This window comes from Ctenopharyngodon idella, chromosome 11, assembly GCF_019924925.1.
Source record: "Ctenopharyngodon idella isolate HZGC_01 chromosome 11, HZGC01, whole genome shotgun sequence".
Taxonomy (NCBI): domain Eukaryota; kingdom Metazoa; phylum Chordata; class Actinopteri; order Cypriniformes; family Xenocyprididae; genus Ctenopharyngodon; species Ctenopharyngodon idella.
The window spans coordinates 23593340-23610091 of NC_067230.1; the positions used below are offsets into that span (position 1 = coordinate 23593340).

A 16752-nucleotide genomic window follows, 5' to 3' on the forward strand; every position below is an offset into this window, starting at 1 on the left:
TTTATTAATAAGTTTAATGAATAATAATTAAACAGTAAACATTTATTAAATAGCTTATTAATAAATGCTCACCTTTTGATTATTATTGTTGCCTCTAGTAATTATGTGTCTGATTTTTAATTTCCCACCCATTTTGGGTTCATTTTAAGCCAGCAATATAGTAATTTTTAATCAATAGTTGGGTTAAATAAAACAAATAACCCAACTGCTGGGTTAAAACAACCCAATCGCTGGGTTTGTCCATTTTCAACCCAACCTTTTTTTTTTTTTTAGAGTGTAAGATCCATAACATGCATTTAGAAAGCAGATAGGGCGAAATTCCATTCAGATGGACATATTTAAGGCCTTTCACATGGAATATGTTCTTATTAGGGCTGTGCAATTAATCAAATTTTATTTTCGATTTCAATTTTGGCTTCTAACGATTATGAAAGCAAGATAACCGAGGTAAAACAATTATTGTGCCCCATTCCATCTTTAGATGGAAGGTCATTTTGTGCTACTGCTCCTAAACTCACCGTAACATTTCTTCTCTGTCTACTTTTAAGACCCAGCTTAAAATGTGTCTGTTTGAAATGTATTTTCGATAATGTGGCTTCATGTGACCTCGTGTTTTCAATGTGTGTGTTCAAATGCATTTGAAACGTACTATGTACAGTGACCTTGAGCTATGGAAAAGCGCTATAAAAATAAAACTACTTCTTCTAACGCACCTTCCTTTCCCTCACAGGGGTGCGCTTTCATTCCTAGCCCAAACTTAACATCCAAATCAGCTAAATCAGCGATTATTGCAAAATGCAGTCTTCTTTTGCTAAACTGCGGGACATGCTTGATAATAAAAGTTTACAAAGGCGCGTTAAAGGGTTAGTTTACCTAAAAATGAAAACGTGGTGCTCACGTGAACAGCGTCAGAGACTGACATTATTTTTGTTTTGTTTTTTGCGCACAAAAAGTATTCTTGTCGCTTCATAAAATTAAGGTTAAACCACTGTAGTCACATGGATTATTTTAACGATATCTTTACTACCTTTCTGGGCCTTGAAAGTGGTAATTGCGTTGCTGTCTATGGGGGATCAGGAAGCTCTTGGATTTTAAAAATATCTTAATTTGTGTTCCGAAGATGAACGAAGGTCTTATGGGTTTGGAATGAAATGAGGGTGAGTAATTAATGACAAAATTTTCATTTTTGGGTGAATTAACCCTTTAAGCCTTGAAAGAAACACTGTTCCCCAGACTGCTTTGTTCTACTGTACTTATTTATCCTTCTGTTTGAATTACTTTTTTGGTTCTTATTGTATTCTTTATTAACTGTTTGAGGACTTTTTACCTACATTAGTTACCTAGTATTGCAAAAATTATTTATTATATTATTATTAACTAAAATTAATCTAAAATTACTCATGGTGAAATAAGATTTTAGTCATATCACCCACAACTAATTGCGTTAAATTATTGTGATTTTAATATTGACTAAAATAATCATGATTATGAGTTTTGCCATAATCAAGCAGCCATAGAAAAAATTGTAAAAGTTGAATTTTGTATTTGGCATGGCATGGCAAACACGGCATTATTGGTGAAAATGCTGAAAAACAGAGACAGTTGCCCTTGTCAAAGATGCCCACTTAAAGCATGTTCATATTGGGGGGAAAAAAAAAATTGCTAAGCACAACACTTTTTTGAATGTTTTTTTAAAACACTGTGACGAGTTAAAAATAGTCCAACTTTTAAAAAATACATCTCGAGACACTTCCATTCGGGCGAGCTGACTTAATGTTATAAATATTTCTAAATATGCATGTCAGGCAAACCCAAACCCAGCCTAATTATGCAGGACCTCCTAAAGACGGATTAGTCAACTAATCATTTAGGAAACCCATGACTAGATGACTTTGAAAACAAGTTGTTTAGCACATCCTTATTGATCAACATAATTTTTCATATAACCTTCTTCCATTACTTTTAATTAAACACATTTATTTAGGTCTTAACTAGAGAGTTGTAGTCAACAAATGGAACGAGTGAAGAAATCTAATGCATGATTAATAATCAGTATCAAAGATATTTTGCTTATCGAAAACAAGTCGGAAAAACATCAGCATCAGAGTGATATGATCTGCAAAGGATGCTGCAAAACACAGAGACATCCCGGGTAACTAATGCGAAGATGTCAAGAGCGATACAGCTTTGCCGGGATCGTGTGAGAATTCACTCTGAGGTGCATGTCAAAAATGTTAAAACACAACTGAAAGCTCCCTTCCAGAAGGCTGATGATTCTCCGCCGTATATTCAAATTCCTGTTGCAAACCGCTTTGAAAGAAGCCCACATTCTGAATCCTTTCAGCTCAAAGATATTCTGTGCTGAAATTGAACCTAGACTATAAACACATATCGAGTCGATGGTATGCCACATTTATATGTACGAGAACAGAAGCATGAAATTTTGGCAATATCAGCACATTACATCACATCCATAAGTTGAAACATTAGTGCAAAACAACACAGCAAAATGTATTAAAGAATTAGCTTTGCAGAAACAAACAACCTTCAGTGGAAGACAAAATGAAAAATTTTGAGGGTTGCAATTTTACCATGTAGTTACAATAAATGGAGACTTCGATAACACCAAAACAAAAAATACCATAAAGATGTCCACCATGTCGTTCCAAACCTGTAACACTTTCGTTCATCTTCGAAACACAAATGAAGATCTTTTTGATGAAATCTGAGAGCTTTCTGTCTGACAGTTACGCAACTGACACTTTGACACTTCAAAACATTCATAAAGAGATTGTAAAACTAATCCATATGAATTGAGTGGTTTATTCAAAATTTTCTCAAGAGACACAATCGCTTTGTATGATGAACAGATTTAATTTCGGCTTATATTCACATATAAACATTCATCAACTCACACATCAGTTGTGGTAAACGGGAGCTCAAGCAAGTTTGCTTGACGGGTGCGAGAACCAATAAGGTTCTTTCTCGTGTGTTATGCAACGCATTTGAGCTTCCGGAAGAGGTTTGTTCTCACGTGTCAAGCGGGTTCGGTTGAGCTTCTGTTTATGTTCGCTGACCAATGTTTATATGTGAATATAAGCCTAAATTAAATCTGTTCATCATATAAAGCGATCAAATCTCTTAAGAAATTTGGACTAAACCACTCAATTCATAAGGATTAGTTTTAAAAAAGTCTTACAGGTTTGGAAGGACATGAGGGCGAGTAATTAATGACAGAATTTTCATTTTTGGGTGAACTAACCCTTTAATCATGCACAATATGCAAAAGTTTTGTGTATGAAACAGACCAAAATGTTGGTTGAATGGAAAAGAGTGACCAACTGAAGAAGAAAGAAGTCTACAATAACAAAAGGTTGATTAAATAATGACATAATATATCTTTTTGGTTTAAATTACATATTACATATCACAAGCTGGACATTACATTTTTTTTAATTAGACCAAATCATAATTAAGCTAAAAATCTGTGTGAAATGCAAAGTATATTTCATTTCCAGGATAATCTGCTTGTGTCTACGTGGTGGAGGGATGCAGATTAGTGCTAATCAATAGCTTCATCAAGCGTCCAGGCCCAGCGGTCAATACCTCGCCTTGCAATCAGGCAAATCATATTGTCTGGTGTGGTTTAAAATGATGTGTTAATGATCCTTTATAATGAGAGCACCACCGGCCCAAGAAAGGTGAAAGTCAAGGATCGTGGGAACCAACCAACAACAACATGACCGGATCTGATGACATAGTGGGATAAAAAATTGACTCATCCTAACCGCTTTGACTTTTTACACCTCTTTATGCTTTCAGAAAAGTTTAAGATTGTGATAACGGGTTGGGGTACAACGCTGCGGGTTAAAGGAATATTCTGGGTTCAGTACAAGTTAAGCTCAATCGACAAATTATTTTTGACTCAACCCTGGTTTTCTTTAAATAAAACAAATTGTTAAAATGCTCAGTTTCAAAAGTAGAGCCACAAAATGTAAACAATATGTATGCTGACATGATTTAAAGGGGACATTTTTGTACCCTTTAAGCACACCCCATGTTTTATTAAAAATTCTTGTTTATTTTATACAACCTTTTTAAAGAATTGAACTTTTTTTTTATTTGAAGGTAAAGAGTCAATCAAAAAACAAAAAAAAAAAAAAAACAAGGCATTCAATTTGATCAGTTATATATTCTAATTCATTACCGGTGTTTTGCTTTGCTCTATCCTCTGCACTTCCGCGTTCGTCATTACGTCATGCGTCAAGTCAAGAGTTCTGTCGGAAGCTAGTTATTTTAGTTTTTAAAGTTTTAAATATGGATATTTTTCTTACACAAATGCATCGCTTTGCTTCAGAAGGCCCTTATTAACCCCCTGGAGCCATGTGGATATCTTTTATTATGGATGGCTGCACTTTTTTGGGCTTCAAAATCTCATCCTCTTTTTACTGTCATTATAAAGCTTGGAAGAGCCAGGACATTATTTAATACCAAAAATGTTAATATAACTCCGATTGTACTAGTCTGAGATACACCTAGGATAGCTTGACGGTGAGTAAATCATGGGGTAATTTTTATTTTTGGGTGAACTAACCCTTTAAGGCTGTGAAAATAAGTTATTAATCATTTTATAAAGATTAACTTAAAGTAACAACCATCAGTTAATATTTAAAGTCTGTTTATGAAGTATTTACATAGACGTTTAATGTGGATGAGCTTAAAGAGAGCACACTGAGATTAAATTGGAGCAGCAACAATTTTTTATTAATAAATATTACATTAAATTTAAAGGACATGATTTTGATAAATAAATAATCTAGGTCATGTATTAATTTTATACATATTTTAATATGAACAATTATTATTGACAATATCTATGAAATTATACTTTTTCTTATTGATGTCACACTGAAGCAGTGTGATTTTTATAGTAGTGCACCCTTTAAGCTCACCTAACAATAATATGAAGTCTTTAAAAATTGCAGCAGTTTAAAACCACAGACCATCAATAAATTGTAAATGTATAATATTATGGATTTAACAATACAAGCCAGTAATGTCTGTAAAGTAATATATTAGTGTAGCAAACAATCTTATACAGCTAGTAAGCTAACAATGTTCTGTAGCATCTGCGCTATGTTGCTAAAACTATCTTTTGGATCTAACTGTAATAATTTTCCACATGCAGGTTCCAGGTTATACTATGCAAAAGTCTAAACATTAATCTCTTAATTTTGCAGTAAGTAGTTATAACTACCCCCCAAAAAAGCCTTAACCACCTTAAAAATGCACATTTAAGAGGCTCCTCTTTTGGTGAAAGTTTTCAGACAGCTTTCAAAATGGCCACCAGACAGTGTGAACACATGGATACCCATATCTCAGTGTGCAATGGTCTGATTTTCTTGAAATTACAGGAGGTATATAGTAACAAACACATCAATTGGTTAAGACATCATCTTTTTATAATCTGAGCTCAAAGATGGTAGTGTGCTTAATGGGTACTTGAGCTTAATAGGTACGTTTACCCTACTGATTCATGACCTAGGGAGCTGATTGAGACGCAGGGTTTGTCTCAAAATGAGCCGGTCAGGAATGTACACCAATGTGACGTCACATTGGAACAGGCCCCGCCCACAACTGGCGACAGAAACTGCCCTATTAGCTTAGCTCCTCGCTAAAAATCAAACAGATGTTTTGTTAGTATCCGAGGCACGAGCTGTAAAGGCACAATGATATTTGGATAGGGGACTGGGAGCAGCAGCTCATTTGCATTTAAAGATACATGCACGAAAACAGCATGTTTTTGCTTTCACTCAAAAATGGGCATTTACAACATGGTATAACAAATGATATGTAGGGTATTTTGAGCTGAAACTTCAAAGACACATTCTGGGGACAACTGAGACTTATATTACATCTTGTAAAAAGGGGCATAATAGGTCCCCTTTAAGGGTGCGTTAGATATGTGTTTTTGTTGCTTACACAGAGACCATTTTCAAAAACTTGCACTTTGAAACCCGTTTTCAAAAGTATGCGTTTTCAGGTCACCAAAACGCCATTGTCGTGTAAATAAACGACCAAAACGCATAAAAAGTTTTCAGTTTTTAGTTGAAAATAGTGTCGTGTAAATGGCCCCTAAGAAAAAAAAATGCTTATTAACCTTTTCTGTGCCATTATATCCAACCATGATTTTCGTTGTTGAGAGATGATAATTAGTGATCGACCGATAATCGGTTTAACCAATGTTTTTTATAAATCGGGTATCAGTTTGGTTATATCAGATTCACCTATAAATGGAGCTCAAGCAAGCTTATGTTTACCATATTTGAGTGCTATGCACGCTGTTTATGACAGAATTTTCACTTTTGGGTGAACTATCCCTTTAACTTACACTAACAAAGACACACAACCGTTGCATAAATTTGAATTAAAACTCTGCCTCCCAGCGCGTAACCCTTTGACTTCAAATACACTCTCCTATGCCCTTTTCCCCCAGCAGCGCTAAGGTGCGGAGCAACAGCCAAGCGCTCCACCTGCACAGGTGCAGCACACAGTGGGGCTACGAGCTGCTGCCATGTCAGGTAATTACAGTGAGGCGGATAAATCACTGCAAGCTTGGCCCCCGACCAGCCAAATCTAGGCCAATCATTTTCTGCAATGCCTGGCAAATTTGATGCCTTGTATTAACAATTTACTGTGCCAATGCGGCACTGACCCCCGATAAACAACTCGTTTTCCTCTCTAATGTCTTTCCTGCGCTGGTGTTATCAAACATTTCATCGGATTCATTATTCATGCTGTATTGCAGTTAAGCGCAGAGTACATAATGCATCAAGAATTCTAGTGCGCGCCGACAGGAGCGTGCCTGGGCTTGCAAAAACATGATTATGAAACTACAGTACAACTGAGATGACCGCCTTCTCTGAGTCTCCCACCAACAACACGGTTTATGAATCGTTACTACAACACGGTCGATTAACTGTCTAATAAGTCTAACTCTAATTCCGCTACCAAACACCAAACATAATTAAGTAAATCACATTGTTGTCCAAACAAAGGTAGAATGTCAGTCGCTCACACTCACAAAGGGAGAATACAATTTCTCTCCTCGGCCGCATTTGTAGGACAGTAGATCACTCTGTCATGCAGATCTGTATTTCTGCTTACTCATTGAAAGGCTGCGTCGAGGTTAAAACTGTTTTAGTCTCCAGAATGTGGAGAGATCTTGAGGCCGCTCAAAAGTAGGCAAGATGGCAAGGACGTTCTATTAAAAGAGACCATGTAATCCAGTCTGTTGTGAACTTCTAAAAGGCATGAAGGCATAAAACACATGAGAGTAAGCAAAGGTGTTGACAGTTGCTTTCTGCAAAAAGTGATGAAAGAAAGAATGTGTGATGGCTGGAGTACGTTGACCTCAGCTTTGTGAGACTCCAGTGAGGTGTTTCAAGGTTTCCTCAGGGAGAAGGTTAGCGGACTGTGACTTTCTTCAACTAGTAATGAGTTCTGGTCGCCCACCTAGCCATTATGGTCTGTGCCTCTCTGAATACAGTGATAAAAACAAGGGAGAAAAGGTACGAAAAATTCTCAAACAACCAAAATAAAATCAACTTGAGCAAGCGGAACTGACCAAAGCAAAGCATTTCCAAAATCGTACCTGTTGCTGTTTTGATTACAATTGAGAAAAAAAAAAAATGTATCACAGTTTCCGTAAGATATTAAGCTGCACAACTGTTTTCAACAATGATAATAATAATAAAAAAAATGTTTCTTGGGCATCAAATCAGCATATTAGAATGATTTCTGAAGCATCACGGGACACTGAAGACTGAAGTTATGCTGCTCAAAATTTAGCTTTTTCAGGAATAAATTACATTTTAAAATAGAAAACAGCTATTTTAAATTGTAATAATTGTAGTTTTTAATGTATTTTTGATCAAATAAAAAAAAGTCTCTTATGCTCATCCAAGCTGAATTTTTTTCCCAAAAACATTAAAAATCTTAACTACCCCAAGCTCCAGCAAACCCTTTAGATTTTCATTCATAAGTTTATAAAAACAAAAAATGTTAATAGTAATGCACTTACAATTGATGTCTATGGAATTATTGTAGCAATAACATAACAAAAGTCACAATTCAACAGATGGCAATATATCACAATATCATAACTAGATTGCATGTAACGGCACACAGAAGTAACGGTTCAGTATGTACCTTGGTTTTGGGGTCACGTTTGATACGAGTTCGGTACAACAGAAAAAAAGCAACAAATCCCCAATGCTAGGTTTCTTTTGATTTACTTTGAACAGACGGCAGTGCAAATTACAGTTTGTTCCACCTAACAGCATTTAGTCCCCACCTGAGGTAGTTGGATCAGTACAGCCTCCTTTAGTGTACTGAGCACTAAGCAGTAAACTCTTGCATAGGTCTTTTTTTGTAGGGCTGATAAAAAACAACAACAACAAAAAAAATGTATTTGGTCACAATCAGTTACAAATCTGAAAAGCATCTTGTGTTACAAAACTAAAAAAAAAAGAAAAAAAAAAAGAAGAATTTAAAAAAATTAAAATTGTGCAGAGATTAGTTTTCGCGTTTCTGTAGAGTTTTTATGCCTAGCTCCAGTGATTGGCACATCTGGATGATGTCTGATGCGTGTTAGCATGTTGGTCGGCACAATGCTAAATGATTTTGTGTCATTATAATAGGGCTGAAATGATTGGTCGACATTATCGACAACGTCGACAATAAAAAAATTGTCGACATATATTTTTGTTGTCGAATAGTCTTTTGATCTCATTTGATCTATTTGAAGGGCCTGCAATAACGCGGTTTGACCAGTAGGGGCGCTGTAGCGCAATACTGTAATGCAGCCCTCCCGGATCGAATCCAATAGAAGAAGACATGGTGCTTCGGAGTGCACAGTGCAAACGAAGTCGAACCCGTAAAATGTGGGAGTTTAACATAGCATAAAACATAACGTTTAGCATATCTACAAAAAATGCTGTTATGCAGGGCCACCAACTCTCATTCAAACTCACTGTTCGCCACACGTCCATTTTCTCACGCAGTGAAAGATACATAGCAGAGCATAGAGGACACAGATGATATAAAACTTTTGATATAAAAAGTCTTAACTTTTAAATTCTGTCAGCTTTAGTATGGGATTCAAACAATACATGTGGTTTTGGCGCTCTTTAATGTGGAGTGACAGATCGCTGTAGCGCCTCTTGTGAAGCGGCACGTGAACCTATTATCTCTTCCTCTTCTGCTATTGCAGCACGAAATAAACATGAATGAATATTAAAAAGTATGTTGAAAGATACAGTAAAATTTACTGAAATGAATCCAGCTCTAATGTAATCACTTAATCAGAGTTTCAACCGCAGAAAGACCGCAATAAAACAGCTTACAAACAAATATGTTACAAAATGTTACATTTACCTCAGGAAAGCCATTCAGTGACCATAAACTCTATTTAGTAAAAAGCAAAAAAAAAAAAAAAAGAAGAAATCTAGAGAGGAGCATTTTTCAGACATTTTTGCACAATATTACATATTCATATTTTTACTCTTATTAAAAAGTTATTACAATTCCCAGACTTAATAAAAACACAGTACGTCATTTTAACAGTATTTTTAACAAATTCTTTAAAAATACACTTTCAAAAGCTGAAGTGATTTCCTTGTTTTAATTATTAGTTAAAGTAGTTAAAGTATTGCTAGTGGAATAATCGAACAAAGCATACTGATTAACCAGTATAATAATCGATGATGAGTCGATTAATCGCTCCAATAATCGGTAGATTAATCGATTATCAAAATAATCGTTTGTTGCAGCCCTACATTATAACAGCGGAAACAACTATAAATACTCCATATTTCATGCTCATTCAGAGAAGAGTAAAACATAATTCGCTTACTTTTATTTGTGTACACTTTTTTTAAAATGAAGAGCAAATTCTAGACGGCATTTTTGCGACCTTGAAGGGCACTTCGAAAAGAGGACGCCATTTGTACGGGTGTTCCAAACGAAAATGAACAACTGAATCCCTTCACAAAGGGCCCTTTGACAAGGCCGTTAGTGAAGGGTACATGCGATGGTCACTTCAAGGTAGTAATTTTATCATTTATGGTCATGTGACTCAGCAAATACTCGTGATTCATTTTAAAGCTAGATGGTGGGAGAGTTTGTGTTAACTTACAAACAGAGCAATTAAAGTTGTTTTTTGTTTTTTTCATGATTCATTTCACACATTTTTATGTTATGTTTCATAAGTAAGAAATGTGTTTTCTTGCAGTGTCCAAAAGATGAGACCACAAGTTTTAAAATTGAGAACAGAGAAATACACTCACACACACATATTACACATATTTTCTAAACAAATGATATAAAATGTATCTTTATTTGCAACAGTACCATGACGTTCGGGACGAATACATGTACTGTTACACCCCTATTAGAATTTGAGTAAAACTGAGATGCATGTTTTACTCAAATGCATGAAACATCTCAGTGGGAGAGAGTGAACCAGCAGTATCAGGAAGGTAAATAAAAGAATTGATCGATTTAGGTATTCTGTTAGCCTACATGGTTCAATTCATTTTCATGCGATAATCAATATTACAGCTGATTGTTCCAGTTAATTCCAGATATATCTTATTTATCAGAGTATATTTACATAGTCAGGACTATTGAAAGTCAGGGGCTGCAAGTATGTCCCTAAACTAGCCGATACCAATCTCAGAAGCATGATAGTATTACAGGATGGAGCAGTGCCCAGTTGTTGAAACAGGTGAATAATTAATGATCATTTTTTCCCGACAAAGTCAATTCAGAAATGCCCTCACATCAGCTGCACAGCGGGTCTGCACACATAGGGCACACATATCACGGTAACTCTATCATCTTGAATTTCATCCTGTCAGAATGTTTTCACAAATGCACAATGCAGGACACTTGGAGAACCATCTTCCTGTGTAATCTGTGTGATTGAAGGTGACTATTGCAATCAGGAGTGACAGGATGAGTGGATTTCGTCTTTAAGAGGAACATGAGACTTCCTGGGTGTAAAGAATGAAAGAGATTATCTGAATAAAGGTGGAATTGTGACTTTAATCCAGTCAGGTCAAGCCAAGGCCTGGAATGAATGTTCCAAGAAACGCCACTTCACAAACTCTGAGATGGAAAACTATTAGCTAATATGACTGGATTTACTAAATGGTGTACGTGCAAGAGTTGTTTGTTCTTCAAAACGTAAGTGAAATCAAACCTCTCGGGCCAGAAATAAACAGATTTTGTTCTGCTGACAAGAACTAACATCTCCCTTTTTGTTGTATCCGATGCATTTTAGTGGCTGGACTGAAATCAACTTGCATTCAGTTCTGCAGAAGTACTGTTTAGACTGACCTGGCCTTTTCGAGCAAACTCATGCAGTGAGAAGCCAAACTTCCTGCGAGAAAAAGAAATTTGTGTCTCTACAGGAGGCCAAGAAAAAGAATCAACACATACAAAGTCACAAACACACACAAAGAGTGCTGTGCAAGAGATTTGCTCACATAATCGTCTTTCCACAGCAACCTCCTGAAAGAGAAGTAATGAATTCTGCCTCAAAGCATTACACCTCACGCCACAGTTTAGACTCTCACTTATTCTTTTACCGATGAGTTTCTCACACATGCATCCCTTTGCTTTCTTTCCGTCACTCGCTGCCGATTCCTCAGGCCGTAGACATAAAAATGGAATCGATACAAAACCACTCGAATGCAGGGAAGCCACAGAACTATCAAAATAGCCCCAGCAAGGCTTGACACAAAGCCAATACATGCTGATCAAACTGGGTAATTAGTCATATCCTTACCCTTGACGCAGTAGGCTTTTTGTTCAATGCTTACTTTTGCTCAATCAATACTTTACATCTCTGTATGCTTTCAGGCCCTTAAAAATCCATCAGGTGCATGCCAGCATTAAATTTACTTCAAACTGTTAAGAAAAACAAGCAGACCCAGTAGAAAAACAAACCTGGAGAAACACCTGTTGACAACAGTATGGTATTTAAATCAGCAAACATTGCTAAAGCTAATGTCCTGGTCTGTTTTGAATAAAATAGGTTTGTGTAAAAGATTAAAGAGATAGTTCACCCACATATTTAAATTCCGTCAACATTTACTCACCAAACCTGTATGACTTTTCTTCCATCAAACAACAAAAGATATTTTGATAATGTCTTTTTTCATATAATGAAAGTCAATGGGGTCCAAAGTTAATCATCAAAATTGCTTCTTTTTTGTTCCACTGATGTTCATACCTGTTTGTTCAGGTTTGGAATGTCATGAGGGTGATTTTGGGGTAAACTATCCTATTAAGGTTCACAAAAAGTTGAAGCAAAAGTAGCGACAGATCTATTCTTCTGTATTGTGACATACATCTGAGTAAAATGGATTATTGGGAAAAAAAAAACTATGGCAGGAGGGGACTAGGTTCTATCAATTGGTTGTTGATTAGATGGAAGCAGATATGAGGTCGATTGTAAGAAAGGGGTGGGGTTTAAAGGGTTAGTTCACCCAAAAATGAAAATAATGTCATTTATTACTCACCCTCATGTCGTTCCACACCCGTAAGACCTTCGTTAATCTTCGGAACGCAAATTAAGATATTTTTGTTGAAATCCGATGGCTCAGTGAAGTCCTGCACAGCCAGCAATGACATTTCCTCTCTCAAGATCCATTAATGTACTAAAAACATATTTAAATCAGTTCATGTGAGTACAGTGGTTCAATATTAATATTATAAAGCGACAAGAATATTTTTGGGGCATCAAAAAAAACAAAATAAAGACTTATATAGTGATGGCCAATTTCACATGAACTGATTTAAATATGTTTTTAGTACATTAATGGATCTTGAGAGAGGAAATGTCATTGCTGCTATGCAGGCCTCACTGAGCCATCGGATTTCAACAAAAATATCTTAATTTGCGTTCCGAAGATTAACGAAGGTCTTAAGGGTGTGGAACGGCATGAAGGTGAGTAATAAATGACATTATTTTCATTTTTGGGTGAACTAACCCTTTAAGCGAACGAAACAATTGGAGAAATTAGGCATACATCATCAAAAAGAGGTCTAACATTTTCCCCCGAAGATCGAGTTTTGATATTTTGATTAAAAATTATGGTAACACTTTATTTTAGGGTCTTTTAACTACTTGCTTATTAGCTTGCATATTATTGGCTGTTTATTAGTACTTATTAAGCACATATTAATGCCTTATTCTGCATGACCTTATTCTACTTTCTTAATACTACCCAATACCTAAACTACCTTACTAACTAATAATGAGCAGTAAATTAGGAATTTACTGAGGGAAAAGTCGTAATCAATAGTGAGTATGTGTTTCCTATACTAAAGTGTTACCAAAATTACGAGGTGAAAAAAAATTAAACATATGCAAGAATGAATTGTTCACAATAAGATCAGTAACAAACATGTAGAAAATAGATCAATTTTCATTTAATTTAACCAAAACTGTCATCAGAAGTCTTAAACATTTGGATATTATATGGTAATTTACCACCCTTTTTCACCATCATCATCTGAAGTGTGGACATTCATATACTCGCATGTTCTCATATGCCACTAAATGCACCAATCAAGAGTTAATTAAAATCTGTTCCACAAATTCTGATCACAACTTTCTGTACATGAAGTACTACATGATTGACTCAATGAAAAACAATAATTACAGTCAACTATCATAGACACTGAAGAGGCCACATCCCCACCAATATTCAGAATAGCGGTCAATCAATATGGGTTTCTCAATGACTGTCTCCACCAAACTAGAATACTCGGTTACCTTCTTGATTACAGTTGCTTATCAATTGAAGGAAAAACACCAAAGGACTGTAAATAACTGCATATCTGTAGATGCACTGCACTCAATGCTGTTAAACCAGACAGTAGCCAACATAATCCGATCCGTTATCTGTTATCTAAAATCCATCCAATCAGTATAAACAGAGTTTTACTTATCTTTTACATAATCCTATAACACGCTCTGTCAGATAAAACAGTTATTCTTCTGACAAATGAAGACTGACATGCTGCTCTTGAAGATGGGATGAAAGCAGACTAAATACAATTAATTATGTCTTTTAATAGGTAAAAAGTTGTCCATGTGCGACCCTTCAATTTTAAAAATAAAGGTTCCAAAAGGGGGTTTTCACAGTGATGCCATGGGAAAACTATTATAGCCTCCCAACAAAAGAACCTTTCAGTCAACAACAGTTCTTAAAAGAACCATTTTTAGTAAGTGTGAAGAACATTTTAAAAAATAAAGAACCTTTTTCCATTATAAAGAACCTTTTTGTGCAGTGGAAATGTTCCATGGATGTTAAAGGTTCTTCATGGAATAATTGATGCCAATGAAGAACCTTTATTTTTAAGAGTGTTGACTGACAGGTAAAAGTCTTGCAGGGTGACACTGACCTACTGCTTAAGCCCCACTTGGATAAAGCCGCAGATAATCCAACACATTTCACACCACTTGTAAACATCTTCCAAGTTAACCACTCTAAAGACAACAGCCTCAGTGATCAACTGGCCAGCTGTCACCAAACTGATCTTTCTACAGTGCTTGAGTTAGATTCAGTGACAAGTTGACAACCACAGACTTAAGCGGTGATATCACAAGGCCTTCCTCAAATATTTGTCATCTCTTGCACAATTTTGCAACAACCCATGGGAGTGACACTGCAACAAAACCACATAATAATGTTATTCTGTCGCACTCATTTTGAGGTGCAAGAAACTGGGAATAAACTCAATAAGTTGACATGAAATAATGTACATTTTGTAAACAGCAGATAATGTGCTAAACCGCATAATGTTTCCAGAGTTTGACAGATCAGTGTTTTGATGCTACTGTTCTGTTTCTTAAAAGGAAATGAATAATTAATAATGACTGAAACTGTCATTCTGCGAAACATCACTTTTTACGTTTTAAGGAAGAAAGAAAGCCACACAGTTTTAGAACAAAATGACAAGTCAGTAAATGATGAAAAACTTCCATTTTTGAATGAACTGTCCCTTTAAGTAGGGAAAAAGTTTAGATGGTTTGGGTTAAAGGTGCATTCACTAAAGCGGTGTCCAAAATTGCATGCCTCAGTAGGTTCTACATACTACAGGAGTAGGTAATCCAGGTACTTTTCTACTATATAGTAGGGAAATATTCATATTTCAGATGCAGCTCTTATTCGTGTCAATAGTACCAGTGATTTACTACTTTGTTCTTACACCTATTGGTCTGGATGCATGAAGTTCGTCTGCTAACTACTGCCACTTCATAGAAAACTTCACATATTGATTTTTTGTATATTGTTAATAGCCTATATCAGACTGCGTTGTTACTTTGCACTGCTTGTTTATAGACTGTATTTTCCACTCAGCACTCTTACTAAAGCACTATATAAAGTGAATACATTAGCATTTTTTTTTCAATTTGTAGTAGTCCAAAACAGCATGACAGGTTTGGTCATGTGATGTCAACATGGCGGTGCCCATGGGAGACCCGCACCAAGTAGAATAAAACGGCTTTTACTAGAAGACTGACAGGTCTTGTAGTCTTCATTGTCATATGAATGTACAACATTTTAATTATATTTCTCCATAGTTCCATTCATTTTATTAAATGTAATTTTTTTAATTCTCAAAAAAATACGGAGTGCACCTTTAAGTGATCAGTGTCCCAGTCCAGTTCAGAGAAGTACAATCTTCAAGACTGCAGACCTACAACATTTAAACTCCCATATGCCTCACATTGGTTTTATTCTAAAGAACGGGCCCTTTAAATGTGGACTGAACAGTCCAGAAGACGAACCTTGTTTGTAGAAAACACATTTTTACCTTGTAAACATCCCCGTAGGTCCCGCTGCCTATCCTCTGGATAAGCTCGAAATCCTCTTGTGGATTTCGCCTGGACAGATCGAAACTAGAGTTCATCGTGGGGACTCCGGCCTCTAACTATCAATGTTAATTGCTGGGGGCCCTGATACGGACGAAAGGAGAAAAACGGAAAAAAATAAACATACGGCGTCAGAAGGGAATCTCAGTCTCAGTACTTGACTAACTTTAACATGGCTTCCCGTGAGCTCCACTGCGCATGCGCTGCGCTGGAATAGTGGAGAATGCCTGGAATGGGAGGATGAAGACAGGAGGAGGAGGATGGGTTGGGTCAGATGACCAGAGGCGCATAGACACCAGCAGATAACCTGCTTCTGAGCACAATTCATGTCCCACTCTATTAAATTACCGTTTTCTTCATTTCATTTTCTTCTTTTAGTTTAAATAGGCCTATGGCGCATGAGTGACACTGGTTTGATAACTGGTTTGTCTTGTATTGATACTTATGATATCTTTAATATAAGGCTAGAGCACAAAGAACTTTTAATTAAAAAGATACACTCTTCTTGATCCAGTAAAGAAATAATAATGAAATCCAGAGAGAATGCTGAAAAAAATGAATAATCCTAATTATATGTACATTAAAAATTAAATATGGCAATAAAACATAACAATATCTTCATAATAATTTATAACAATATTTTAACTTAACATATTGTATGAGAAAGCAGAAGTTTGGCTCTGTCACTGACTAAGCTTTTTTGCGAGAAGTCCGACTCATAAGATGACTTCACAGTGAAGTCAAAATTACAAATGTCTAGTTTAGGACACCAAAAATGGAAACCGAGTATTCAGTGT

At 36.0% G+C, this 16752-nt stretch overlaps 1 protein-coding gene across 5 annotated transcripts in view; it reads right to left on the bottom strand.

The window, feature by feature from the left end:
- Positions 1 to 16224, bottom strand: part of map4k3a (mitogen-activated protein kinase kinase kinase kinase 3a) — a 73697-nt gene extending 57473 nt beyond the window's left edge. For 2 of the 5 annotated variants that reach the window (XM_051911977.1, XM_051911972.1), the window contains exon 1: positions 15898 to 16222. In XM_051911977.1, coding sequence (XP_051767937.1) covers positions 15898 to 15993 — 96 coding nt within the window. In that variant the 5' untranslated portion in view covers positions 15994 to 16222. Of the gene's footprint in view, positions 1 to 15897 lie in introns of all 5 variants that reach the window. The other 3 variants (XM_051911973.1, XM_051911976.1, XM_051911975.1) reach the window with 3 other exon arrangements.
- Positions 16225 to 16752: the final 528 nt, after the last annotated feature.